This window comes from Eleutherodactylus coqui, chromosome 2, assembly GCF_035609145.1.
Source record: "Eleutherodactylus coqui strain aEleCoq1 chromosome 2, aEleCoq1.hap1, whole genome shotgun sequence".
Classification (NCBI taxonomy): Eukaryota; Metazoa; Chordata; class Amphibia; order Anura; family Eleutherodactylidae; genus Eleutherodactylus; species Eleutherodactylus coqui.
In genome coordinates this window covers 174,652,967-174,679,930 of record NC_089838.1, presented here as the reverse complement: position 1 = coordinate 174,679,930, position 26,964 = coordinate 174,652,967, and the positions used below count along the sequence as shown (strand labels likewise).

Here is a 26,964-nt window from a genome sequence, read left to right as displayed (position 1 = left end):
ATTATATCCAATGATAAAGTCAACATTTACTGAAAGACTATGCAAAATGTTGCATAGCTTGCTTTTTTCCCCACACCTAATTATTAATGTTTTGAAAAAATTAAATAAAAAAAGCTATGTATCACCCCATACAATTGTTAGACCAAGTTTACACTTAAGCTAGCTAGCTTAGTTGAATTGAAATACATTCATGCTGCATTTTTGGCATCAGCAATTAACTTCCATATTATACTCTTGTATCGATAAATAATAAATATCCAGCACCAGCTGTCCGATAAAATAGTAACCACTTTATTCCAAAAACGTGAGACACCTACATCATAAGCCCACACCACTGAGTTAGCCAACGCATTTCTGACTAAGTGTCCTTAATCATGGCTATTCAAACAATGACGGGTAAGGTATAAAAAGAGAAACATCCTCCATCAATCATAGTTTCTCATAAAAGTTTTAATCTGTATAGAAAATATTAGTGTTCAGTAATGTAAACTAATATCATATCTCTTATTTAGACCACGTGGATTTGTAGAATCTAATTTCAAAATCCATTTGGTTTACGAGTTTAATAAACCCTCCTGTAGTCTCCACCTCTCATACATCAATGGACCTACTCTATGCCATGAAATGTAAAGCCTTCCATTTTATTCTGGTGCACCTCATGAAAATGCTGCGATACCACAGATGTATATGTGCTGTCTGCATTAGGTATATCACACAAATGACATTTAATACGCACCTTCAATGGTCCAGTGGTACAAGCCACATACTGAATCTGACATATAGAACTGTTAATCACCTATACCACAAACGATGTGTTATAGTTAATGTAACTCTGAATTTCATATTCCTTTAATGTGCTATATACACCCCACAACCTATGAAATTATTGAACCTTACCCTTAATTATATGCACAGTCTTTTACGATCAAATATTTTTCATTAACCTATTGAATCAACTGCTTTATAGCAATGTTTCTCAACTCCAGGCCAGTACTCATGCACACCCTAACAGGTCATGATTTCAGGATAACCTGTAGAGAGAATAACTGTAGCAAATTCTAAGGCACTGGCAATAATTATATCACCTGTACAAAACTTAAGAAAATCATGCAAAAAAACCCTGTTGGCTGTACTTGAGGACTGGAGTTGATATACACTGCTCTAGATGGCAGGGTTATACTGTTTAACCATTTTTCCAGTGCTTTGCTATGGCCAGTTTGATCAAGGTAGTAAAACGTATTTATCCTGCACGGTGAATGCCATCAGAAAATAAATTATGTAAAACCAGAATTGCACTTTTTTGGGGGGGTCAAAAAAACCTGAAAAAGTTATCAAAAAGTGATATGTACCCCTTAATAGTATCAATAAAAACTACAGGTCACTCCACAAAAAATGGGCACTCGCATAGCTTCGTCAATGGAAAAAATTAAAAAGTTATGTCAGTCAAAGGAGGGCAACAAAGCAATTTTCTTACCTTCTTTTTTTTTCTTAAATATCAAAAAAAAATTTTGAGTAGTACAGCAAAAGAGAGACCATATATAAACTTGGTATTGCTGTATGAGGTATGAGTTCGGCATCAGGAGGAAACAATCTGTCCCCACTGTCAGTGTTACCTGCTGTCTCCACAACACCTTGACTCTCAGTCTGCTCTCTCCCTGCAGCAGTACTAGCCAATCGGAAGCTAGGGACCTGACAGGGGGCGTTCACTCCATCAAAGGCCGGTCGGCCCCTATCTTCCGGTGTAGACATAATACAACAGTTCCGCAGCAGCATGCGGAGTGCATATAGCCATATATTACACATGATTTAATTCAAGTGTTCCTTTCATCATTTCAAGAGTAATTCAAATTGTTTGTACAGTAGGGGAAATGTTCTCCTATGTATAATTATTGTTTATTAAGTTATTGTTTGACATAAGTGTGTTTGTTTGAAAATATAAATATTTTTTGCAACCCGTTACCATTCTCTGCTATCATTCTAGAGATCTGTGTGTTATTTCAGTATGATGACACCTGAGTTATTGAGGACAAGGGGAGTATATAATGTACATACCACGTCTATGTAGCACTTGTATGGACATAATGTAAATAATTGCCAGTCCTCAGCTGCTGTGCCACAGGTCTGTTCTTAAATTATATTACAAAGTTGAGCATTGCCTGCCTGGCAGCTTTTCGACCAATCAGGGTATCTCTCTTGATTATTAAATAATTAAGACTTAATCATGACCTGAATGTAGACTTTTTCCTAGTTGTTTGACTAAAGACACAGATCACAATAATCTCGCAATAGTGCAGTGGAAGGGCCAGGCTTATATAGGAAGTCTAATCAGTAGCAGGACGGAGCCAAGACAGGAAACTGGATCAGTAGTATTGGAACCAGGCTAAGGTCCAGTAGGGGAGTTGTCCAGAAGGCTGGATAGCTCAGCAGGGAGAGCTATTCACACAAAACTATCAATCTTCTCAGCTCCTCCTAGTCTATAGCCTCCTGGTCCTGCAGAATGGATTGCGTTTTTTATGTGACAGGTTCCCTTTAAATGTGTCAAAGATCTAACATTTACAGTTTGTATATTTATAGACACAGTGAGCTGAAAGAGAATGCAAGGCAAGAAATCAAGTTTTTAAAGTAAAACATCAGTTGAAAACAAAAAGTTTTACTTTTGCCCAGAGCTATATTGTTAGCTCCATAAGTTGCTCCATTACATTGCTCTCTTACCACAATTTATTACCTGTGCAGTTTATAATAACCATCTTTCTGGGGCTATAAGAACATGCAGGCTTCAGGCAAAGCCTGGAAGGTGACTATTGGGGATTTAGAATTTGCAAAATTTTACTAGGGAGTGCCGTAAGGGCTCCCAAACTATTGGCAAAGTTAATTCTTTTATTTCACTTTAAAGGGCCTCTCCGGTGTTGTGTGTGTTTGGTTTTTTTTTTGTCATTCATTTTGCAGCTATCCCCTCCAATATATAGCTAGTCTTAACTTGTCAGTTATTCCTTTCTATCTGAAACTCCTGGCCTTTTTCCTCAGCTGCTTATGTGATCTCAATTCTGACCAGTTCAGATCGGCTTGGGGATTATGCTGTCTAAAACTAGTTAATTTCTCAGTCTGTGTAGTGCTGTTACATGAATCAACCACAGAAACTGTCTAGAGGGGGACACAGGCACTCCTGTCACAGTTACTGATGATGATCACACAGCTCCTATCACACGGTTATAATAGAGGAGATCACAGCTCATCCTCCTGACTGTATATTTATATAAGTAAATATAGAAGGTAATGATAACAGGAGGCAGAATGGTACAGTTTCTAGGTAAGGCCGGCTGCACACGGCTGTGACGGGCTCCACCGCGGAATTCCTGTCACGGCGCCCCCCAGAGAACCCAATACTTACCTCCGGATCCGGAGTCTTCTGTCCCGCATGACGCTTCGGCGCACATGCGCTGCCTGCGTCATATGACACGCCCACAGCATCACATGACGCTCTGGCCGCGTCATATGACGCGGCTGGCAGTGGGCGGGGAAGCGGTATCATGCTATCTTCCGCTGTGCTACAGCGGAAGATAGCGTGACGGGCGGGCTTCCATTGACTGCAATGGAAGCCGTCCGCGCGTACACCCGCGGCAAATAGAGCATGCCGCGGGTGAGGACGGGTGATTTCATGGTGCGGAATTCCGCGATGGAATTCCGCACCGTGAGCATTGAGCTATTAGGTTTAATAGAACCTAATAGCTGCGGACAGCGCGGCGGATTTTCGCCACGGATTACGCGGCAGAAATCCGTCCGTGGGAAGGAGCCCTAAAGCTGTGTCTCTAAATCATGGGATTAATTTGAATGTTAAAGTAAAAAATCTCACTCTGAAGATAGTGTCTGATAAGCATTGGTAGTGCATGGAAGTGGTCGCAATACATAGAGGAGACCTCCATAGTGTGACATATAGTCAGGTTAGGGGGGCAGAGATGGAAAAACATGCTTTCACTGAAGTAGCCATTTAAAATGCATGACACTGTATGAGGCTTTTTTATGCAGGGCATTCAGCAGCTTGCTAAGAATGATTTTCTTGTACATCTAAGGATGAAAGCACAAGGTGTGGTTGGATGCACACAGCCAAATCTTGCATTCATGTAGTAGCAATGGGCCAAGCAAATTACCTGCAAAATCGTGTGACCGTTGGCCACCCTGGGTGAACGCGGTTTGGCTGTGCGCATCCAGCAGCACTTTTGTAGTTTCATTTTTACCTTAACACCTAAAGATGCAAATAATTAGAATCTTGAATGAACATGTCAACTTGAGGATGTGAAAAACTCTTTTCACCGGTGAATGTTACGGTATGTAAGGGCTTGTTCACATCAGCATCAGAGGTTTTGGTAATGGTATAATGTAATGTATAAATTCAAATGTTATATTTTACAAATTGGGGAAGTTAATCTAGAATAGTGCTCAATGATTTTCAACTAAAGCCTGTGATCATGAATAAGGTGAGGACTTATGGAAAATTATATTAATGCTACCATCCAGGTGTATAGACCACATAAATGGACCATTTGATAAATTAAGCCAGAAGCCACGCACGTGATATTCTTAGCTGATTGCCACATATTGATGTAGGACATGCCTGCAATTTGACAGACCTGTACATCAATGTGACTGGGTGTATGTATAGATGTATGACTGTACATTATAATTTTTTAAAATGGGGCTAAAGATGTGATGATTCAGTCTGGGATTAGACCCCTGGTGGAGTTCTTTGCAGGTTCACGGGTACCGCCAGGAGCATGGATGGTATATTTACAATTGAGGGGCTCGCTGGACTCCCCGACACCCAAGTCGAATCTAACCAAAGCTCTTTTGTCCCTTCGAGGAGCTGTGCATGTCACCTGAATCACCCAGACACTTTTGTACAAGATACTGCTAGATCGTGAGATGGGGGACAAACTCCCAGGGTTTGTGGGAGCATGGGAGAGTGAGATGGGAAAAAGCTTTTCCTCAGATCTTTGGCAGAAGGCTTTCACCCTAACCCACACAGGCTGCATGAGCTAAACTACAAGATTTTGTCACAATGGTACACGACCCCGGAACGACTACATAAAATGTTCCCTCAGTCCTCCCGCCTGCGTTGGAGGTGCTCTGGCGGAAGGGGTAATATGGTCCACATATGGTGGGAATGCCCTCCGGTAGCGGCACTTTGGACAGACGTAGTGAGGCTGTACAACAGCCTATGTGGCGCGGATGTGGTACTCATGCCTGAGATAGCTTTGCTGTCCTTTGCCTTGTTCCCGGGGTCCATTGCCCATGTAAGGAAAGGTCTACTGCTTTTTTTTTTTGCTTTTTTTTTGTTCAAGCGGTCAGGCAGGTCATCCCAAGGCTCTGGCGATCCGCTTCGGGCCCTGCCAGGATTCACTGGCTGGAGGCGGTAAACACGCTGGCAAGATTCGAGGAGATGAGGGCAGAGGAGGATGCAGCCCTGGTGGGGTTCTATGCAACTTGGCAGCCTTGGCTTGATTTCAGAATATCCTGCAGAGTTTGGGAGTGGATGGATCAGCTGTCAATCACGACATAGGCATGTCTCCTCCCATCGTCTCTTCGGGAGCGAAGGGGAGAGTGCCACCCTTCCTTTGGTGGGGATGGGCCGCTCCCTCGACACACTTGAATTGTGGGTATTTTTGTTTTCCTTTTTGTGGCTCCTGGTATGGTGCCCCATAACAGGAGACACAGACTCATCCCCTATTCACCCACACTCTGACCCCAGCCCCTACTCACCTTACCTATGCTCTAAGGAGTACTGTCTTTTGTTAATTTTCTTTTATGTTTGTCCTCCTGTTCCCACTTGGTTCTTTACCTCGTGGCTGGTTAGAATTTTTCTTTTCAGTGTAAAAATTTCGGCGGAGACTTGCTAGCAATAGGCTCCACAGTCGAGAGTCGGTGGAGTGTGAAAGCCAGTGCATTTTAAAGTGCGTATGTACTATTAATGTAAAACAGCTTGGAATGCATTATATATCTTTCTGTCTATGCCTCAATAAATACTTTTTGAACCATAAAAAATGGGGCTAAAATTCTGATTTAAAAAATAAAGTTGAAGGGATTGTGCTAATAACGCAACCCCTATTCATACAGGGCTCCCTACAGGAGCCAAAATGGTTTCCAATGCAACCAAGTTTTTTTTTATTAAACATTTTGAAATATACAAAGAAATTACAAGCAAACACCCAAACCACATACATTATGGTGCATCTTGGTACAGCTCAAGAAAAAAAAGAAAATACCCAAAATAGACAGGATGCCTGTAAATAATTTATAAATGGGGTACATATACATAAGTTGACCTAGCAGATAGGCCGTAGATAGTGGATAAAACAGGTACTATTGGATCCATGAGGGCAGCTGAAAATAGTTACCTCCATCCTCCGTGATGAACCATGATGATCTGGTCCGGAAAGGACCTGACACCACCTTCTGCGCATGCGTGCCAGACGTATGACGTCACGTGCAGATGTAGAAGGCTGGGAGGCCCGGGAGATTTGAAATCTCCTGGCTCCCAGCTACTTAAGGTACATGGGAAGCAGGAGTTGCTACCGGGGACCACGGTGAGCGGTTCCCTGGCCCGTGATTGCCATTATCCAAGAGATAGGATCCATGGAGGCAGCTGAAAATAGTCACCTCCATCCTCCCTAATGTCCCGCGATGATCTGGACCTGCCACAGTCTTCTGCACATGTGCCGATGTAGAGCGTATGCGCAGAAGGCTGGAGAGTCCGGCGATTTCAAAATCTCCGTGCTGCGGGTAACTGTGTCATTGCTAAGCGACGGCGCAGGAAATCTAAACAAAAAAAGGTGTACTGCGTATGACCGCCTGTGTGAGTACACAGTTATGCGCCGTACATTACGCAGCCATACGCAGCGCCATGGCCGGGCTCACAGCTAAGATCCGCTGCGGGCCTCTGCAAGCAGATTCCACATATGACCCTGTGAGTCCGGCGTTATTCAGACGGCTACCTGTATTACATAATTTACTGCCTTCCTGCAATTCCAGGAGCAGCTTGTTGAATACCTTCTGTTTGAGGCCGCCGCACCTCAGCAAGCTTACGAAGCCTCACTGAGCGCCACTTTTTACACCCCATCCCTGCCACTGAGGTCAAGCAGTACCCCCCGAAAAAGCATGGGAGCAGGGATACCCAGTGTTATTGCCCCATGTGCCCATCCCAACCAGGCCTCTGTAATTACCCGTTTTCAGACATACCACACAGTTTACATTATTTCTTTTATCTAAGATTTAGGTAATGCCAAAAAGGAGGAGGAGGGATTGTTTTTAGGGAGTCAATTTTTTTTCTGCACAAGTGAGCAAAGAGGCCTGGAATGTATTCTGTTGTGCCCTGAAATCCAATGGGTGTTTCCTCCATTATAGGCCTAGCCATATGTCCTATAAGTATATTGGGGCTACATTAGGTATGTTTCTGAACACAGGATAAAAAAGTGTATCCATTTTGGGGTGCAGGTCTTCATTTATATGTGTGCCATACAAAAAAAAAACTGTTTTTAAAATGACACAATTGCCCAAAAAATTTAAATTGTAAATTTTTCCTTCTGCTTTGTTTAGATTCATTCAAAAACTGTAGGGTCAAAATACACAATACATCCCTAGATGAATTCTTTAAAGGGTCTAGTTTTCAAAATGGGGTCACATGTGGGGGTGCTCCATCGTTTTGACCACTCAGTGGCTCTACAAGTGGGCAATGGGGCCTAAACACCTTCAAGCAAAATGTCTGTTCTGAAAGCCACCGTCTTCTCTTTTTGGTTTGGACCCCGTTGTGCACAGAGACACGGGACAAACAGGAGTATCCATTTTGGGGTGCAGGTCTTCATTCATATGTGTGCTGTACAAAAAAAACTTTTTAACATGACACAATTGCCAAAAAAATGAAAATCATAAATTTTTCCTTCTGTTTTGCTTAGATTCATCCAAAAACTGTGTTGTCAAAATACGCAATACACCCCTAGATCAATTCGTTAAGGGGTCTAGTTTTCAAAATGGGGTCATTTGTGGGGGTTCTCTATCGTTTTGGCCGCACAAGGGCTCTATAAGTGTGCAATGGGACATAAAACGCCTTCAACTATATTTCTGTTCTGAAAGCCACTGACTGCTCCTTTCATTTTGGGCGCCGTTCTGCATACGGACATAAGATTAGGGCCACAATGGGTATGTTTCTGAACACAAAAGAACCATTTTGGAGTGTAAATCCTCACTTTTATGTGCACTGTAGAAAAAAGTTGCCTTTAAAATGACATATTTGCAAAAATATAAAATTTTATTTTCTCTCCTCTAAATTGCATTTATTCCTGAAAAAAACTGTGAGGTAAAAATACTCATGACACCCCTTGGTGAATATATTAGGGGTGTAGTTTTTTAAATGGGGTCATGTGTGGGGGTATCCATCATTCTGACACCTATGAGCCTTTGCAATTTTGGCCTGGTGCAGGAAAACAAAGTGTTCCTCAAAATGTTGATAATCAATGTTAAATTGGTACGTTTCCTAAATGGTTAAAAAAAAAAGAAAGTTTTTGAAATGTGCATCCAGAATAAAGTTAACAGATGGAAATATATATCTTATCAAAAATTTGTAGAGCATGTTTGCACATATTTGAGAGATTGCAATTGAAAATGTGAAAAAATGTCAATTTTTTTCAGAATTTTCCCAATTTTGGTGCTTTTAATAAATGTACACATTCTATCAGTCTGTTTTCACCACCTAAATAAAGTACAATATGTGTCAAAAAAGCAATGTCAGAATCACTTGGATATGCAAAACCTTAACAGAGTTATTCTTTGTTAAAGTGACACGTCAAATTTCTAAAATTAATGAGTAAACAGGCTTGGTCACTAAGGGGTTAAGATAAACAGTTTATCTCCAACACAAACCTATTACTCATTTTGTTTATATACTCTTTGTGTAATGAGGGACGAGGACATTTGACAGCCCATGCATAGCTATTTTTATGGTCAGATAAAAGTCTCCAATTCTATGCGACCAAGATTTTACAAATGGTGACAACACTTTTTTCCACCTTTTTGCCATTTATGATCAGCCATGCTACCATGTACCATCAGAGTCTAATGAAAAAAAGAGATTTGCTCTGCCCCTAGCAGATATGCCACAAACTAACATGTCTACCACAGTCCCCGTCTCCTGGTGAAACACATGCTGCCTACCAGGATCTGGAGAATCAATGCTGCTGTGTTCCTGATGTAGTGCTAGCTACTAGGAAGGACATAATATAAGTTGCTCCTGTGTGTGATTACTTGTGGGCAGCAGTAGACTGAGATGAGTAGGCTTGATGCGTACTGTGGATGTTTTCATTGCAAATGTTTGGGCACTTGGCTTTTGTGACATGGGAGATAGGCAGCCGCTAAGTGTTAATATACATAGGACGTACGAGGGACCTCCTAATGTACGAGGGACTTCTAATGATTACTGTAGTGTCAGAATAAAGGATACTTTACATGGGGCAATTATTGCTCAAATTCTCACTGGAAACGGCACTTGAGAGTGAAAAATCTTTCACTTGTCGGAGTCACTTAGTTTTTAGCAGAACTAAAAACCAAGCTCCTTTCAGCCCTTTCAACTCCTGTTTACTGTGAATTGAGGCTGGTGGCTGAAATGATCCCCGGCCCGCTCTGCCTCCATTCACTTTAACGACCACCACTGCTGTGTAAGCACAGGAGCAATAGTCGGGCGGCAATCCATGGGATGTCTGTCAGGCGCTTATGTGCCCAACAGTCGTACAATGTAAAGGGACCTTTAATCAATCCCTTCATGCTAAGCATTTTAATACATAGTAAAATATTTGTTTGCTCTTATGATCTGCTGCAAAAGTGATGCATAGCCAGACACCAGCTTCTTGAGGAATCTTAGCCCATTTCCTCATGTTTAACGACCTCCAGTACACTGCAACCGTCTTCAAATCCTACCAAACATTTTCTATGGGGTTCAAGTCAAGTGGCTGTGATGACCACTCATGGACCACTTCTGAAACCATGCCTTAGTGCACTTTGAGGTATGCCCGGGATCATTGTCCTGTTGAAAGGTCCAATGACGTCCAAGCTTCAGCTTTATCTTCTCGCTACTTCAGAAGAAGTTAGCAGGGTTATGCACACTGTTGTCCTAATGCATTAGACTGTCAGTAACCGCTTAACAATCGGGTAATTATTGGAGACCCATAACTGACTCCAGCATCTAAGCGGTTTGGAGTAGCTTTTCTCAAATCATTCCTCCCACCCATGATGCAATCTCTGAGTGTATCACGTATAATGGCCGAGGCGGGATCTTAGTGGCATAATTGTCATTAAGAAAATGACAGTTAGAGATAATACACTGCACTGCTTATGTAAAGTATCAATTGATCGCATGTTCAAGTCATCTTGTGGAGCATCTTGTGGGGAATAGATGTAGTAAAACATGTGTTGCTGTTTATTGTGGTGATACCACAACAAAAAAGTGTTCGTAATGACACATACTCTAAAATTACGTTATTTATGCTGCATGGTAAAAGAATGCTAAAATGATTGATTTTCTTTTCTGTGAAAAGTTAAATTATTGTCCAAAAGTAGTAAAATATAATAAACTTTTGCCAAAATTCTACTGAACCGCAGAATAAGGAGAACATATCATTTATACCACACAGCAAATTGCATACAAAAAGAAAACAATGTCAAAGCTGCAGTGTTTTATACAACTCTGCTCCCAAAACATGCAATGAAAAGTGATGAATATGTTGTCTGTACCCCAGAATTGTACAAAGTCATTTAGTAGGCTCATCCTTTATGTTGGAGAAAGAGGACAAAAACTGAAAGCAAGGATGAGGTCTCACTGCCATACAATTAAAGAGAGAAATACAGAACTCCCTGTGGCAGAGCACTTTTCTAGTCACTTACACAACATAGAACATATGAAAGTTACTATATTGAAAGGCAACTTCTGGTCTTGGTGTCAGACACTTTCAACACAGGCCTAAATATTTCAAGAGGGTTCATCCGTGACTATAGATGATAAGAAATCTATAGCACAGATAACACACAGGCCTGATGACCCCCTAACACCAATTTAGGGACCATAAAACTTTCACATCCCTTATCAGGGAACTAATTAGGTATTTACTCCTTTACTCATACTGTTCTGGTACTGTTTTAAGTGCAAATTAATCACACTATGTCTGTGCCTTTTATATATATATGAGTATATATATATATGTATGTGTTTTCGGATCTATTCCATCAGCCTGAGGACGAACCCTGAGTAGCTTCGAAAGCTCGCTATTAGATCATGTCTTTTTGTTAGCCATTAAATGGTATCATATCTACAAGATTAATTGGTTTCTCTTGCTGAGAACAATCACAAACGTAAATTTGGTATTGTTGTAATTATACTGATCCTGTGAAAAGGTTAACGTCATTAATGCCATATGGTGAACAAAAAGAAAGTAAAGAAAAGCAATGTCGTAGCTGCATTTTTTAGTACAACTTGGCTCCCAAAAAGGTGCAATAAAAAGTGATCAAAAAGTCATCTTTGCCCCAAAATGGCAGCAATGAAAAATGCTTATCCTGTAAAAAAAAACACCCACACAGGTCAGTAGGCAAAAAAACTAAAATGTTCTAGCTCTCTGAATGTGGCGATGAAAAATAAATTTATTGTGTAAAGGTAGTAAAACGTTTTTTAAAAAAGTAAACTTAGGATAAAATTGACAAGTCATTTCATACTTTTCAGTGAATGCCATAAAAAATGAAACCAGTACGATGACGGCCCAAAAGCCCTGATGGACTCTGCATAGCTTACATATGCACCACATTATAAGTTGACATACCATTTAAACTCCAAATAAAACTACTGCTTTCACATCTAGATGAATTCCCTGAGGGGTGATGTACTTCCCATAATGAAGTCACTTTGAGGGATTCCAACTTTAGTGGGTACCTCCAGAGGGTTCTGCAAATATGATATTGCATTCAAAATTTATTCTCAAAATCTGCGCTTCTTCCCTTCTAAGCATGGCTATGTACCCAAACAGCAGTTTACGTCCCCATGTATGGTGTTTTAATACTTAAAAAAAATTGAGTAGCAAATTGTGGGGTGCTTTTTCTCTTACAGTCCATCAGGAAAATGAAGAATTTTGCGCTAAACCTACATATTTGAAAAATTGTAATTTTTCATAATCCATTGTTAACAAAATTCATCAAACACCTCTGGGGTCAAAGTACTCCCTATACCCCCTTAATTCCTTGACAGGTGTCATGTTCCAAAATGGAGTCACTTTGGGGCCGTTTTTACTGTACCTCAGGGTGCTCTGCAAATGTAACATGGCACCCAAAAATTGTTTTAACAAAATCTGTGCTCCTTCCTTTCTAAGCTCTGACAGGTGCCCAAACAGCAATTTATGTCCACATATGGGATATTGCAGTACTTGGGAGAAACAAAGCAGCAAGTTGTGAAGTACTTTTTCTCCTTTTGCCCCTCCATGAGAATGAAAAATGGGGCCAAACATACTTAGAATTAGAAAAAAATTCATTCTCCATTTTTAGGGCTTAGTCAGACGGGCGTTTTTTGCCGCGATTTGCGGATCGCATGACGGATGCGCATCCGCAAATCGCGTGACCGGTGCGCGCATGTCGCCCGCAAATCGCCCGAAAATCTGCTCCTAGCCGCGTTTCATTAGAAACGGGCCGGAGCTGTCCAGCGCATTGCATTCAATGGAGACAGCAATACAGCCGTCTCCATTGAAAGCAATGCGCTGCGGGGCCGATGAATTGTCGGTAAGGGCTTAAATATATAAGCTCTTACCTGCAATTCATCCTAAAATGTGTTAAAATAAAAAAAAATTGCATTCTCACCTTCTGCCGGCAGCTCCGAGCGGCCGTCCTGCAGTGGGTGTGAAGGGGGTGTGAGTCAGACCTGCCCCCTGATTGGCTCAGCGCTGAGCCAATCAGAGGCATGCCTCACTCACACCCATTCATGAATTCATGAATGGATGTGAGTCAGACCTGCCCCTGATTGGCTCAGCGCTGAGAGGCAGCAGTCACTCACCCAGTCACTCACTCAGTGAAACCGGCCTCTGATTGGTCAGGCTGTGACCGATCAGAGGCGGATCATTCAGCAGGCGGGGATTTTAAAGCCCCGCCGGCTGAATAGTGCCGAGAAGCAGTTCAGGAGAACTGACAGCGGCCGCGGCTGGACTCTGGCTGCAGCGGAAAGGTGAGTATACAATTTTTTTTTATTTTAACACATTTTAGCATGAATTGCAGGGAAGGGTTTATATATTTAACCCCTTCCCGAAAATTCACCCCACGCACGCCGGCAGCCCATTGCTTTCAATGGAGCGGCTGTATTGCCGCTCCATTGAATTCAATGGGCAAACATCGTTCTTCTCTGCCACAGCTGTTACAGCTGTGGCAGAGAAGAATGATTTGTCTTCTATATGTTCTCAATGGGGTCGGCGCTGCTGCCGCCGGCCCCGTTGAGCGCATATACAGAAGCGAACAGAAATCGCAGATCGCAGATAGGTGCGATCTGCGATTTTTTTGTTCTATAATTTTTCGGACGAGCGCATAAAAAGCGCTCATGTGTCCGATACCATTGCGAAGCAATGGTTTTAAAAAATCGCCGGACGCATGCGCATGCGCAAATCGCGGCAAGAAACGCCCGTCTGACTAAGGCCTTATGGTCAAATGTTGACAACTTCTGCACTTGTGGGGTCAGAACATTCACTATACCTCATTAAGGGGTTTAGTTCCCAAAATGGAGTCTCTTTGAGGTGGTTCACTGTTCTGGGTTATTCAGGGTCTCAGCAAATGTGACATGATGTCCAAAAATTATCCCCACCAAATAGCACTTCTTTCTATCTGAGCTCTGCCACATGCAAAAAAAAGCGGTTTATATCCACATATGGGGCATTTTTGGAGAAATTGCTTAGTAAAATATCAGGAGATTTTTTTACTACACCCCTCATGAAAATGAAAGATTACGAGCTAAACCTATGTATTATTGGAAAAATTTGTCTTTTTAAATTTTCTTAGCCCAATGTTAACAAATTCCATGAAAGACCTGTGGGGTCAAAATGGTCATAACAACTCTATATGAATCCTTGAGGGGTGTATTTTCCAAAATGGGCGTCTTTTGGTCTTTTCAAATGTTTTTTTCTAAATGTTGTATATATGTTTTATATAGATACATAACTCACAGAAAAAGAAGCCAAATATGCATCACCTGATACTGCAGGGCAGGCTCAATCATCATATCTCCTATGTTGTCTGCAGTCAATCCTCTCCTAATTTTGGCTTGGGGTGAGTGGCTGCACATGTGTCTGCACTGAACATTTAGCTCCCTCATATTGCAATCTCGCTGTCTGCATGCTACCAGGGGATGTGGTGATTGAGCCTGCCCTACAGTATCAGGTGATGCATATTTGGCTTCCTTTTTTGTGAGTTATGTCTTTGTACATTTTTTCTTTCACCTCTGTGATTTTATTTAGCTATTAGTAGTATAGCGTAGGTTCTGGCGTACACGTGGTGGCCTTGCCATGTCCTGTCAGCTTGCGTGTTTTGGACAAAATGTGAACTAATGCCCGCATTTATCAGCGTTTTTTTGCATGCAGTGTGCTATGGATGCCGCAGGGGCCCAGGATTCCCTGCCAGAGTGGCACACTGGTGATATAGGGCAGTCCAATGCTTTGCCAGTAGGAGTTGTATTCCTGTATGGTGTGTCACACTTATCTATGGCTGGCATCCTTGGTATCAGTTCACATGTGCAGACTATGTTGTCTGCAGTCACCCCTCCTCCAATCTTGGGTTGAGTTGAGTGGTTGCACATGAGTTTGCACTGAACATTTAGCTCCCTCATATTGCAATCTGGCTGTCTACATGCTGCTAGGGGGTGTGGTGATTAAGCCTGCCCTGCAGTATCAGGTGATGCATATATGGCTTCTTTTACTGTGAGTTATGTCTTTGTACATTTTTTTCTCTCACCTCAGTGATTTTCTTTTATATAAATAAGCTGAAAATATATCTACCAAAATTTACCAGTAACATAAACTACATGTCTCCATAAAAATAAAATTTCAGGATCACTTGGATAATTTATTTAACACATAAAGTGACACGTCAGATTTGAAAAATCGAGCCTTGTCACAAAGGCCATAACTGGCTGCGGTATTTAGAGGTTTAAAAAAATATGTTTCTATTCCCCGATATTGCAGGACTGCTGTTAGAATAGCACTTCCTGCGGTTTCTGTTGAAGATCCTTTCTGTGTCCGGTTTACCTATAGTGTATATTGGAGATATACACTTCTTTACGGTATTTTCTGTTTAGACAATACTGCAAGCTGTGTGCCTTTTGTGGCAGTTGAAAAGAATGGGAGTCGATTGACAAAAATGTAATAGATTTGTGCAGTCTTCATAAAGTGATGGAGTGCAGCTTTCTCCACAAGATGCCAGGAAATGACAGGGAAGATGCATGCCGAGCCTTATCTGTGTGTTATCCTGCCTTGTCTAGGCTTCCATCATTGCAATTGAGCTGTTGAAATATGATTTTGGCTATTAACCCCTTAGTGACGGAGTTTTTTTGCTTTTTCCCATTTTTGTTTTTTCCTACTCACTTTAAAAAAATCGTAGCTCCTTAATTTATTCATCGACGTCGCTGTATGTGGGCTTGTTTTTTGCGGGATGAGTTGTATTTTTCAATGGCACTATTTATTGTGTCATATAATTTACTGAAAAACTTTAAAAAAAATTCTAAGCGGAGAGAAATGGGAAAAAAACGACATTCCACCATCTTTCGGTGCGTCCTGTTTCTACGGCGCACAAACTGCAACAAAAACGACCTCATATTTTTATTCTATGGGTCAGTACGATTGCTACGATACCAAACTTATATAGTATTTTTTTTGCTGTAGTACTTGTATTTTTTTTTTTAAGATATTTAATTTTTTTCAATTATTTTCTGCGGTCATTTTGTGCGTGCAATACCTTTTTTATTTTTTCATCGACGTAGTTGAGCAAGGACTCATTTTTTGTGGGATGTCCTGTAGTTTCCAATAGTATCAATTTGGAATACATACGACTTTTTGATCGCTTTTTATTGCGTTTTTTCTGGGAGACAGGGTAACTAAAAAAGTGTATTTCTGGTGTTCTTTATTTTTTTTTTTGGACGACGTTCACCGTGCAGGAAAAATAATGCGCTACTTTGATAGATCACACTTTTATGGATGCGGCGATATCAAATACATATTTTTATTTTATGACTAGCTTACCCGTCGCGCGTTGCTGCGAAGACAGACATACATTCATTCGTTTTTATATATCTAGATAACAACCAATCACAGCGCAGCTTTCATGTTACCTCAGTGGTATAATATATAACAACCAATCACAGCGCAGCTTTCATGTTACCTCAGTGGTATAATATATAACAACCAATCACAGCGCAGCTTTCATGTTACCTCAGCAGTAAGAGAAATAACAACCAATCACAGCGCAACTTTTATTCTGCCTCAGCAATATAAAAAATAGCAACCAATCACAGCACAGCTTTCATGTTACCTCTGCGGTATTATATATAGCAACCAATCACAGCGCAGCTTTCATGTTACCTCAGTGGTATAATATATAACAACGAATCACAGCACAGCTTTCATGCAACCTCCGTAGTATAAGAAGTAGCCACCAATCACAGCACAGCTTTCATGTTACCTCAGCAGTATAAGAAATAGCAACCAATCACAGCACAGCTTTCATTTTACCTCAGCATTCTCAATATCCAGCAATTATCTTGCGAAACGTTCGGCGGATGCATCATTTTGTGGTTGAACACACATCCCGTTGCTCGTAATGCCTTTTGCTTTCGTGCTTGAGATGGAAATCAAACGATCTTTGTCTGGGGGGCATAACTGTCGGCGATGATCGCACGCGCGCCACCTATCTTAGGATAGATGTACTATGCCAGTAATCTTCCCAGGAGTGTACTCAGCAACTTCCCAAAGTCTCATGGCAATTGGATGAATGGTGTAGTAATGCATAAAGGACAGACAGACAGACATACATTCATTTATATATATCAGGAAGTGAGAAAATTAGATTCTGTACGTAAAATTTGGACGCTAATTGTTTTGCGCTTAGAATTGAATAATCGAGTTGGGACCCATTAGCTTTTCCTATTTATGACATAATCAATGCCCGTGCCAAATTTCAAGTTTCTGTGAGAAAATGACATTCCATACGTAAAATTTGGACGCTAATTCTTTTGCGCATAGAATTGAATAATCGAGTTGGGACCCATTAGCTTTTCCTATTTATGACATATTCAATGCCCGTGCCAAATTTCAAGTTTCTATATGAGAAAATTAGATTCCGTACGTAAATTTTGGACGCTAATTCTTTGGCACATAGAATTGAATAATCGAGTTGGGACCCATTAGCTTTTCCTATTTATGACATAATCAATGCTCGTGCCAAATTTCAAGTTTCTATGACATTGGGAAGTGAGAAAATTACATTCCGTACGTAAAATTTGGACGCTAATTCTTTGGCGCTTAAAATTGAATAATCGAGTTGGGACCCATTAACTTTTCCTTTTTATGACATAATCAATGCTTGTGCCAAATTTCAAGTTTCCATGACATTGGGAAGCGAGAAAATTAGATTCCGTACGTAAAATTTGGACGCTAATTCTTTGGCACTTAGAATTTAATAATCGAGTTGGGACCCATTACCTTTTCCTATTTATGACATAATCAATGCTCGTGCCAAATTTCCTGTTTCTACAACATCGGGAAGTGAGAGAATTAGTGGCAATGATGGAAATCGAATGATCTACGTGGGGGGGGGTCGTAACTGTCGACAACGCTCGCGCACGCGCCATTTATCATAGAATATTTGTACTATGCCTATAATCTTCCCAGGAGTGTACTCAACAACTTCCCAAAGTTTCATGGCGATCGGATGAATGGTGTAGTATCGCATAAAGGACAAACAGACAGACAGACACACACACACGCAGACATACATTCAATTTTATATATATAGATTTAGATTTTTTAATAAGAGATATGGCAAAAAGGGGGTGATTTAAACTTCTATAACTTTTTTTATTTTTTTTTAACAATTAAAAAAACTTTATTGATTTTTTTTTTAAACTTTACTTTGAAGTCCCCCTAGGGGACTTTAACATGCGATGCTTTGATCGCTCCTGCAGTATGACGTAATGCTATAGCATTACGTCATACTGCTTTTTGACAGGCAGTCTATCAAGCCACCCTGTATAGATGGCTTCATAGGCAGTCTGTTAAGGCAGCCCTGGGGCCATTCATTAGGCCCCCGGCTGCCATGACACCTGCACGGCTCCCCCGATCTCACCCTGGGGGGCCGTGCGGGACCCCCGAACAGTGTAGGGGGATTTAAATGCCGCTGTCAGAATTGACAGCGGCATTTAAAGGGTTAATAGCCACGCTCGGCCGAACCGCCGAGCGCGCCTATTGCCCGCGGGTGTCAGCTGTAATAAACAGCTGACGCCTGCGCTGTATGGAGGGAGATAGCGCCGCTACCTCCCTCCATACACGTCCTGCAACAGCAGGACGTAGTTTTACGATAGCCCCGTCACTAAGGGGTTAATTCACTTAGGAAAATATGTTTTTCTCTAGTCTCTTTCTTTAATCATGAGAGTCTAAAACTAATGGTAGGTGGTCTTTATAAAAGATAGGTCCTCCTATTTATATCTAAATAGCATTATTACATGTACTGTAAATGTTCCGTTTATTAAAAGACATAATTTCTCTGTAACTACATGTAATAAATTACTACTTTGTTACAAATGTATATTTTCCAACCATTTGGTTTGCTAACAGAGTCAAGCCTTAACAAGCATGTTTTCCCTTCTTCGCAGATGATGGAAATGCCTAAAATTTCTGAGGTATGTACAGTATACAGCTATTTAATGTCCAAGCATGGCACATCGATGACCACGTTGTGAAATGTTTATATGTGCATCTGCTTTTATATTTGCATGGCTTATTGTTGATACCCTGTGCTTTGGCCGTGTTAGATACTATGTGGATTTTACATTTCACAGCTTTTATAAACTCCAAAACCTATACAAAAGCATTTTTGTACCTTTTTTTTGCTTTAAAGTCATATGAACAACCCCCATCCATATGGCCTATGAGTGGGGGGTGTTCTGCTGCTTGGGAATTTCTTCCTATAAAACTGCATCCAGCTGACCTTTAACTTTACACTGAATGATCACTGCATTAGGAACACCTACTCAATGCAATGATGGTTTGGACTATCTTTTTGGGTGTTCATGGCTTTCAGACTTGGGTGAAAGATTCCACAAGGTCACGAACATCCTCCATGTTCAATCCATGAAGAATTAATTGTTGTGTTCGTCTAACCACTCCCTAGTAATCTGAACTCGATGACACTGAGTGTTGTTCTGTTGAAAGATCGCACTGTGGTCAGGGAAGACTTCCTGAAAACAAGGGTGCAGATAGTCAGCTAACAAGTCTTTCTAGCATTTACCATTCAAGGATTGTGGTATTATGACCAGCGATCCTAGGCCATGCCAGGACAATGCTTCCCAAACCATGACACCGCCACTAGTCCCAATCTGTTGAACCGCAACGGTGCACCCATGGGATACGGCTTCATGCTGTTTACACCAGATGTAGGACCAGCCATCCATATATCTCAGCAGCAAACGAGTCATCGCTTCAGACAACCTTCTACCATATGTTCAAGCTACATTAATGCCTTTCCTGGGTTCATTCAAAGCGTTGTTTGCAATGACATGGGATCATCAGTTACACCTTTGTCTGTCTTTGGCTGTTGAACCACATTCAATGCAAGGAACGCTGCATGGCCATTGTGGAATTTTGTCTAACTTGCTTGCAGTTTTACTCCTGGGTCAGTTGGTCCACTTTGGCACGTCTTTGCTGAGATACCAGACATGCTACGCAATGCTTGCCTCCAGGACCGACCACATATGGTCTGCTACTTTGTGAACTTCTCTTAGATGTCTGTCTATGGTTAAACCAGTTTTGGTACACTCTTGATACCGTGGTGCGGGAACAGCCAACAAGTGTGACTGTTTCAGAAATACTGGCACACTTCTAGGTACCTACAATCTGCGTGTTGTTAAATTCACTGGTCACCATGTGTACCCATGCTAAATATTGCCTTCTGGCCTTCTGCTGCATTGAGGAGAGGTCAGCATGTTGTCTGAGAGCAGATTGTGAAGCAGCCATCACGTGGTACCACATTACTAATCATAAGATGTTCCTAATGCAGTTGTCGTTCAGTGTATAATAATACTTCCTGGGCTTGCTGGATAACTACCAAGTCTTCAATCCTTTGCGTGATCAATACCTTTGAAACCGTTGACTGTAAAATAAAGATCAGAGGAGACTGTTGTGGTGGCGTGATGTTGGGGTCGTCAACCACCTTTTCTAAGGACTACACCTTCTAGTATTTTAAGGGTATGGGCCTAAAAATGACATAAACGTAGGCCTGTCTCCTGTTAACTAAATGCCTTTTTTTTGTCCTGTAAGAATAAGTATGTGATAACTGCCATATATCCTTGCAAGGACTGATCTCCCCACTAGCAGTACTGCATAAACCTATGTGGGACTCCATCCCGCTATACAATAAAAACAGAACGTTCTCGTTGCCACCTTGCAGGCCAGGCTGGAAGATATCTATGCCAATGTCGGTTAGATGTACACCATCTGGTATAAGTAGGGGCTGTTGTCTCCTTCCACCTGATAATGGTAAACCACTATGTGGTCTCAGGCCCTCATAAAATAAGACACGCTGGTGTTAGATAGACGTCTCGCTCTTTTGACCCCAGCTGTATCATGCACTGCTAACCACTGAGACCAAGGAACCACATCAAAATGACATTCTTGAAAAACTGAAAATGGTCTAAATTACCTTTCACCACAGCAGGCAATACTTGTATCCATCACAGGACCTAGATGCAACACTAGCTGCTTTTGTGACACCAAGAACCCTGCTTGGACAAGGCCCGACATTCAGTTCAATATAAATAGGTGTGTCTGATCAACCGCTCCCTTGGTTACACACTTGGAAGAGGAAAACATTCAAATTTCAAATCAATAAGTCTGAACGAATATAACCTACAAAACAGTCTGAGCGCCAGCACCCCAACTACATTCTTGCCCATGTCAGGTATGCTAAGCTTTCTGGCTGTAGTTGCTGCCCCAATACAAAATAAATGCATCTAAAATTCTAGTACTTGACAAAAAACTCCAAAAAAACAGGCTTGCAGTCTTTGTGGATTGAAAATTGGATGCCAGGTGTGTGCACTGCCAAGAAGAATGACTGCCACCATGGGAAGTAATGTGCTAATGTGGGGTGTGGGGGGATCCCGCTTCCATGTCCAAACATAACTGCTTTGGATCAACAAATGCATAAGCAACATCCTGTGGCTGTAAGCTTGACATTGCTGCATGATAGTTTGGGTACACAATTAAAGAGTAAACTCTGATATCCAAAACCTTGTAGTCCGATGAGCCACTCGCTGAGTAACAACAGCAGTAAGATGAAGGATACAGACCCCCAGGGTTCCTTCTTTCTTTCAATTCCTAAGGAAGGAATACCTACTATTATGCAGTAAAGTAAATGGTCACAAACAGCACTACTCCCAAGTACTAATAAGGCGGGACCAGGAAACTTATGCACGCCACAGTAAGGAATCCGGATCATAATTCCAGAGGGTAATCAATAGAAGTAAATAAAGTCTGCGGCAGCATTATTGGATGCAGATAAAAGAAAAACCTTTTATTCCTCCATTGTAAAAAAGCTGCAACGTTTCGATCTTAAGCAAGATCTTTGTCAAGCAACTACTGTCATGCAGATGGTAAACAATTTTGTCATGTCTGACCAACTTTGTAACTGAAAGAAAATGTCGAGGCCTTGTATGTGCATCCAAACAACCTAAAGGAACCTGTCACCACGGAACAACACCATAAACAGAGTTATGACGCTATTTGGTGAGGTGACAGAGGGCCAGGGGGTGGTGTTTTGTTGTTTTTTAAAATTCACCCATTTCCTCATTCTCATGATCTTCACATGTGAAGTCCGCGCACTTTCAAAAAATTTGACTCTTCAGATCGCTGTGCATGTCCTCTCACATGGACTTCTATGTTTGTGTTCATGCACAGCAGTCTGCAAGGAGGCAGACTTTCAGATGATGCACAGACTCCACCAATGGAAAGAGGGGAGCAGGTCAAAATCGCCTCACCGAGCAGCATCATAACTTAGTTTATGATGGTGTTCTGCGGTTACAAGTTCCCTTAAAGCCACCACACAGTGGCTGTGCCAGAGGGATAGGTATTCCATAGTAAGGCCTCCCTCAGACAGACGTTTTTGTACAGCGTTTAGCGCTGCTTTTTCAGTGCAGCGCTAGACGCTGTACAACGCTCCCATTCATTTCAATGGGGCTGTTCACAAAAGTGTTCAATAGCTGTGATTGGTGCATCCAGCGCTGGCTGTGATTGGCTGAGAGGGCTGTCACTCAACCGATTCAGCCAGTCAGAGCAATCTCTTGCTGGGATGCAGGGAATTCAATCCTCACTAGCAATAAATGCTTTGCCGGATTGACAAGAGCCTGGAGCTCCGAAAACACAGACGGCACTTGCAAGATGAGTATCGATTTTTCTTTTCAGCATCCTTGGCTGCGTTTTTTTTAACTGTGCTGAAAACGCAGCCCCTGCCGAAACCGGGGCAGAATCTGCAAACGCCTGAGTGAGGGAGGCCTTACTCACTTGTGGTTGTTGCTGCATTGTCCTGATGACAACCTTCAGAGAAACACGAGTAGGTAAATACAGTCAAACATTTTTACCTCAAAATTACACATGTAGCATTCACCAAACAGTTTGGCACGCTACATCTGTTTATTTCAGATTAGTTCGGTGCATTACACAATTTGCATAGCAATTGACATAATTACTGTCGGGCTACACAAATTGCATAGGTGCACATTAATGACATAGCATGCTGCGAAATTCAATTTCAGAAGTGCTGCATGTATACAAGACAACTGCATGGGTCCTTGAAGCTACAAATCTTGTTAAAAAAAAGTGTGCTTCTTTTTTCCTCCAGCTGCAGTCATTGGCTCAGAGAATTCAGTTTATTCTATAGGCACACAACATATGATTCCTCTAACCCCAGTGATTTGACCCAAAGGGGATCTTGTGACATATATTAATGTTTTGCAGAAACCAGGGTGTCATACCTCCAATGGTTATTCCCTCATTTCAGGAGGTGGAAGGACCATACCTGCACTTGTTTCCTTCCCTCCCAACACGACTATATACACAAAGGGGCCATAACTTGGGATGGTTATCCTTGCCTACCAAATATAAGAAACTTGAAGGATTAAAATTCACAAACGTATATATAAACATTTCTTTTTTTAGCTACGGTCAGCGCTTTCTACACTGACCGCAGTGACAGCAGCCTTAGGAATCAGCCAATCGGTGGAGATCCGAGTGGCAGGTTCCCACCCATAATCTATTGATGACCTGTCAGTCATCAAAGAAAAAAATTTGAAAAGTCCTGGAATACCCCTCTGTAAAAAAAACAAATGAGTAAATAGAACCTTTTAGAGACCGAGTGCCCAAACTGAAACCCAAAATCCACTTATTTATCGCAAAGTGCCAACACGTCAGGGGCGGGGCTTATCACGTTGTATGATTTTACCCCCGTCGTTCTAAAAAGGATAGGGCCACTTCAAAATAGACAGTGTGCAGATTTTGACTGCTTTTTTGAAGCGGAAATACTGCAGAATGTCCTCAGTGGAAATTTCTGTGGAAAATTCTGCAGCATTTCCACATCCAAAAAGCAGTCAAAATCTGCACCTGGTCTTTGTTGAAACAGCCCTGCCCATTTCGCAACATATAAACATACCCCAGCGGTGATAGTGACCGCCCCCAGCGATAATAGTGACCCCCACCAGCCATAATAGTAACCCCCCAGCGGCCTCAGTAGTAATAGCGACACCTCACAGCGGCCCCCAGTGCAGTAGTGACACCTCACAGTGGCACCCAGTGCAGTAGTGACACCTCACAGTGGCTGCCAGTGCAGAAGTGACACCTCACAGCGCCCCCCAGTGCAGGTAGTGACACCACACAGCGCCCCCCAGTACAGTAGTGACACCCCACAGGGGCCAGCAGTGCAGTAGAGACACCCCACAGCGGCCGCGCCCCCCCCTCCCCCCACATACTTACCCCCTTCTCCTCATGGAAGCTCAGCTTCTCTTCTGCTCGATTATGATCCCAGCACACACTGTGATGTCAGTGTGCTGCTGGACACCTCCTCCCCCTGCTCTCACAGAACCTAAGAGGAGGCGTTGGGGGAGGAGGATCCTGGGTGCACACTGACGTCACAGTGTGCGCCGGGATCAGCGCGGCTAGCAGCGCTGTGAGTGAATACCGGCAAAGGGGCCGCGGCCCCTGCCGGTATTCACTAGTGGTGAGCTGCCGATGGTGGCGCATGCCAGTAGGGAGGGCTCTGCGTGCTGCCTCTGGCACGTGTGCCATAGGTTCACCACCACTGGGATAGGTCATCAATAGTGTTTTTTCCTTGAAAACCCTGTATAAGTCACTGGTTTTATAGATCCAAGAATAACATTGATTTGTGCATCAGTTGTCAACTTTCTCTCATGCGCTATGTACAGATATAGCAAATTTAATTTGACACCTAACGCATTAAATAAACTGGCATAGAACTTTTTCTCGCCTTTTCAATAGCTTTTGTGTTAAGATAAGATAGCTTGCACAAAAAAGGTTTCAGCTTTATGGGTAAACTTTCCTACCACTGTTTGTTGACGTGGATGTGTCCACTTAAAGTGTTTTCTGAGTAGGAAGTGAGGACCATTTTTGTAAAGGGAACCTGTTACCAGTTATGAGAATGTAAAATAAAGTATGTTGTGGTGCTAATATGGGAGGTTCCTTGCAGTCCAGTGGGGTATTTCTAATATTTACCCGGCAGACCGTGTAGCCAGATCATTGGCTGCATGCTATGCGTGCACACTCCCTAGGTCCGTCCTCCTCATTTTATGCAGCTGGAGTGCACAAGAAACCTTTAAAGTTTGCATCAAGCAAGATACCACTTGACTGTAAAGAGAGGAAGGCGAGGAGCAAACCCAATAGTGATAGAGGCTTGAGTCCCATATGAATATCCAGGAATAAGAAGCCCTAGAGAGAGCTGCAAAATAATGGAGGTACTGCCAAGCGGGTGGACTCACCAACAGTGGGCAAGCTAGAAGTATTCCCTTTTAGTTTCCTCTTTTTTACCCTTTTCTATGCCTGCAATGCACATACTGTGTTTTGCAATTGTTTCAATTATCTTTACTATCCTTCGCATACTTGTTCTATCCAGCTTGACTGATGAAGGGGTTCACACCAAAACGTGTATCTTCTGATGGTTTTTAATTCATTTAATAAACCTTTATTGGAGAGTAGCTCTGAGATGCCAGTTTTTTGGTCTTTACTTATGACTGGAAGACCTTGTTCAGGACATGTACTACTACCCTTCCACAGTAAGGCCTCGTTCACACGGGCAACACAGCATCGCTGTGAGAAAATCGCAGCAATATCGCATCGCTCGTATGTGCGATATGGCCGCTATTTCTCGCGGTGATACCGCGACTTTGTAGCACCACATGCAAGGATTTTCGGGGAAGGCTTGAAATATAAGCCCTTCCCCGAAAATACACCGTAGCTTAAGAAGAAAACAAAACACACATACATCACCTATCCCGCTCTGTCAGCCCGGCCACATCTTCTCCTCGGGGCCTGGACACAGATCATCTTCTTCTCTTCTGGCCGAGGATTCAAAACTCCCCGCCTCCTGGAAGCGCTGGCTGTGATTGGCTGACGCTTAGCCAATCACAGCCAGCGCGCGATGAATGGCAGTGATTGAACCAATCACAGTCATTCATTGAGTGCTGGCTGTGATTGGCTAAGCGTCAGCCAATCACAGCCAGCACTCAATGAATGGCTGTGATTGGTTCAATCACTGCCATTTATCGAGTGCTGGCTGTGATTAGTTGATGCTTAGCCAATCACAGCCAGCGCTTCCTGAAGGCGGGAATTTTTGAATCCGTGGCCAGAAGAGGAGAAGATCACTGCTGGGGACCTGGGAGAAGATGCGGCTGGGCTGACAGCGCGGGAGAGGTGATGTATGTGTGCTTGTTTTTTTTTTCTGCAGCTAGGGCTTAAATTTTAGCTTTGAAAGTAGGATTTCCTACTGTCAAAGTTGCATCGCACCGCATGAAAATCGCTTTTTCGTGCGATGCGATGCAACAGGGAGGAAGGCTCCATAGAGAAACATGGGCTACAAAACCTCACGTGTCGTGTGCATATAGCGGGACCCGTGAGGTTTTTGTGTCGTTTTGTAGCATGCTACAAAACATCGCATGTGTGAAGTAACCCATAGGAAAGCATGGGCTTCTCATACATGCGATTTGTAGCATTGTAGCAACGCTGCAAAATCGCGCAACTTTGTCACCCATGTGAACGAGGTCTAAATGGTGTGTTTCATAAACTGTGAGCACAATAATTAATGTCCTATGAAATTTAAAATCCACAGCATGTTCATTATTTTCATGGAATCTGCACAAAAAGACACACATTATTTCCATTGAATGTTAGTGGCTAATCCTCATGTGGATCCACTGACATAGAAATCAGAGCTTTAATCTTAGATTTGTACACTAGAGTTTTTGAAAAATCCACATGGGACATAGTCTTTACCATGAAATTATAAGGCCATCATTTTAGTTGTACACGTGATTTGATGCAGCTTTTTAAATTTATTTCTAGCATGTTTTTTGATCTTCGCATGCTGAAACAAGATACGACCTGACCAACTCTATGGGGTTTATTGACACATTTAATTGGCACAATTTTAAGT

At 42.2% G+C, this 26,964-nt stretch overlaps 1 protein-coding gene across 2 annotated transcripts in view; it reads left to right on the top strand.

The window, feature by feature from the left end:
* LHFPL3 (LHFPL tetraspan subfamily member 3) overlaps window positions 1–26,964 on the top strand; it is an 81,278-nt gene that overhangs the window by 45,380 nt on the left and 8,934 nt on the right. Inside the window, exon 3 of one of the 2 annotated variants that reach the window (XM_066591972.1) lies at window positions 18,911–18,937. The exons of the other annotated variant lie outside the window; for it this stretch is intronic. Coding sequence (XP_066448069.1) covers window positions 18,911–18,927 — 17 coding nt within the window. The 3' untranslated portion in view covers window positions 18,928–18,937. The remainder of the gene's footprint in view (window positions 1–18,910; window positions 18,938–26,964) is intronic. 2 annotated transcript variants of the gene reach the window in all.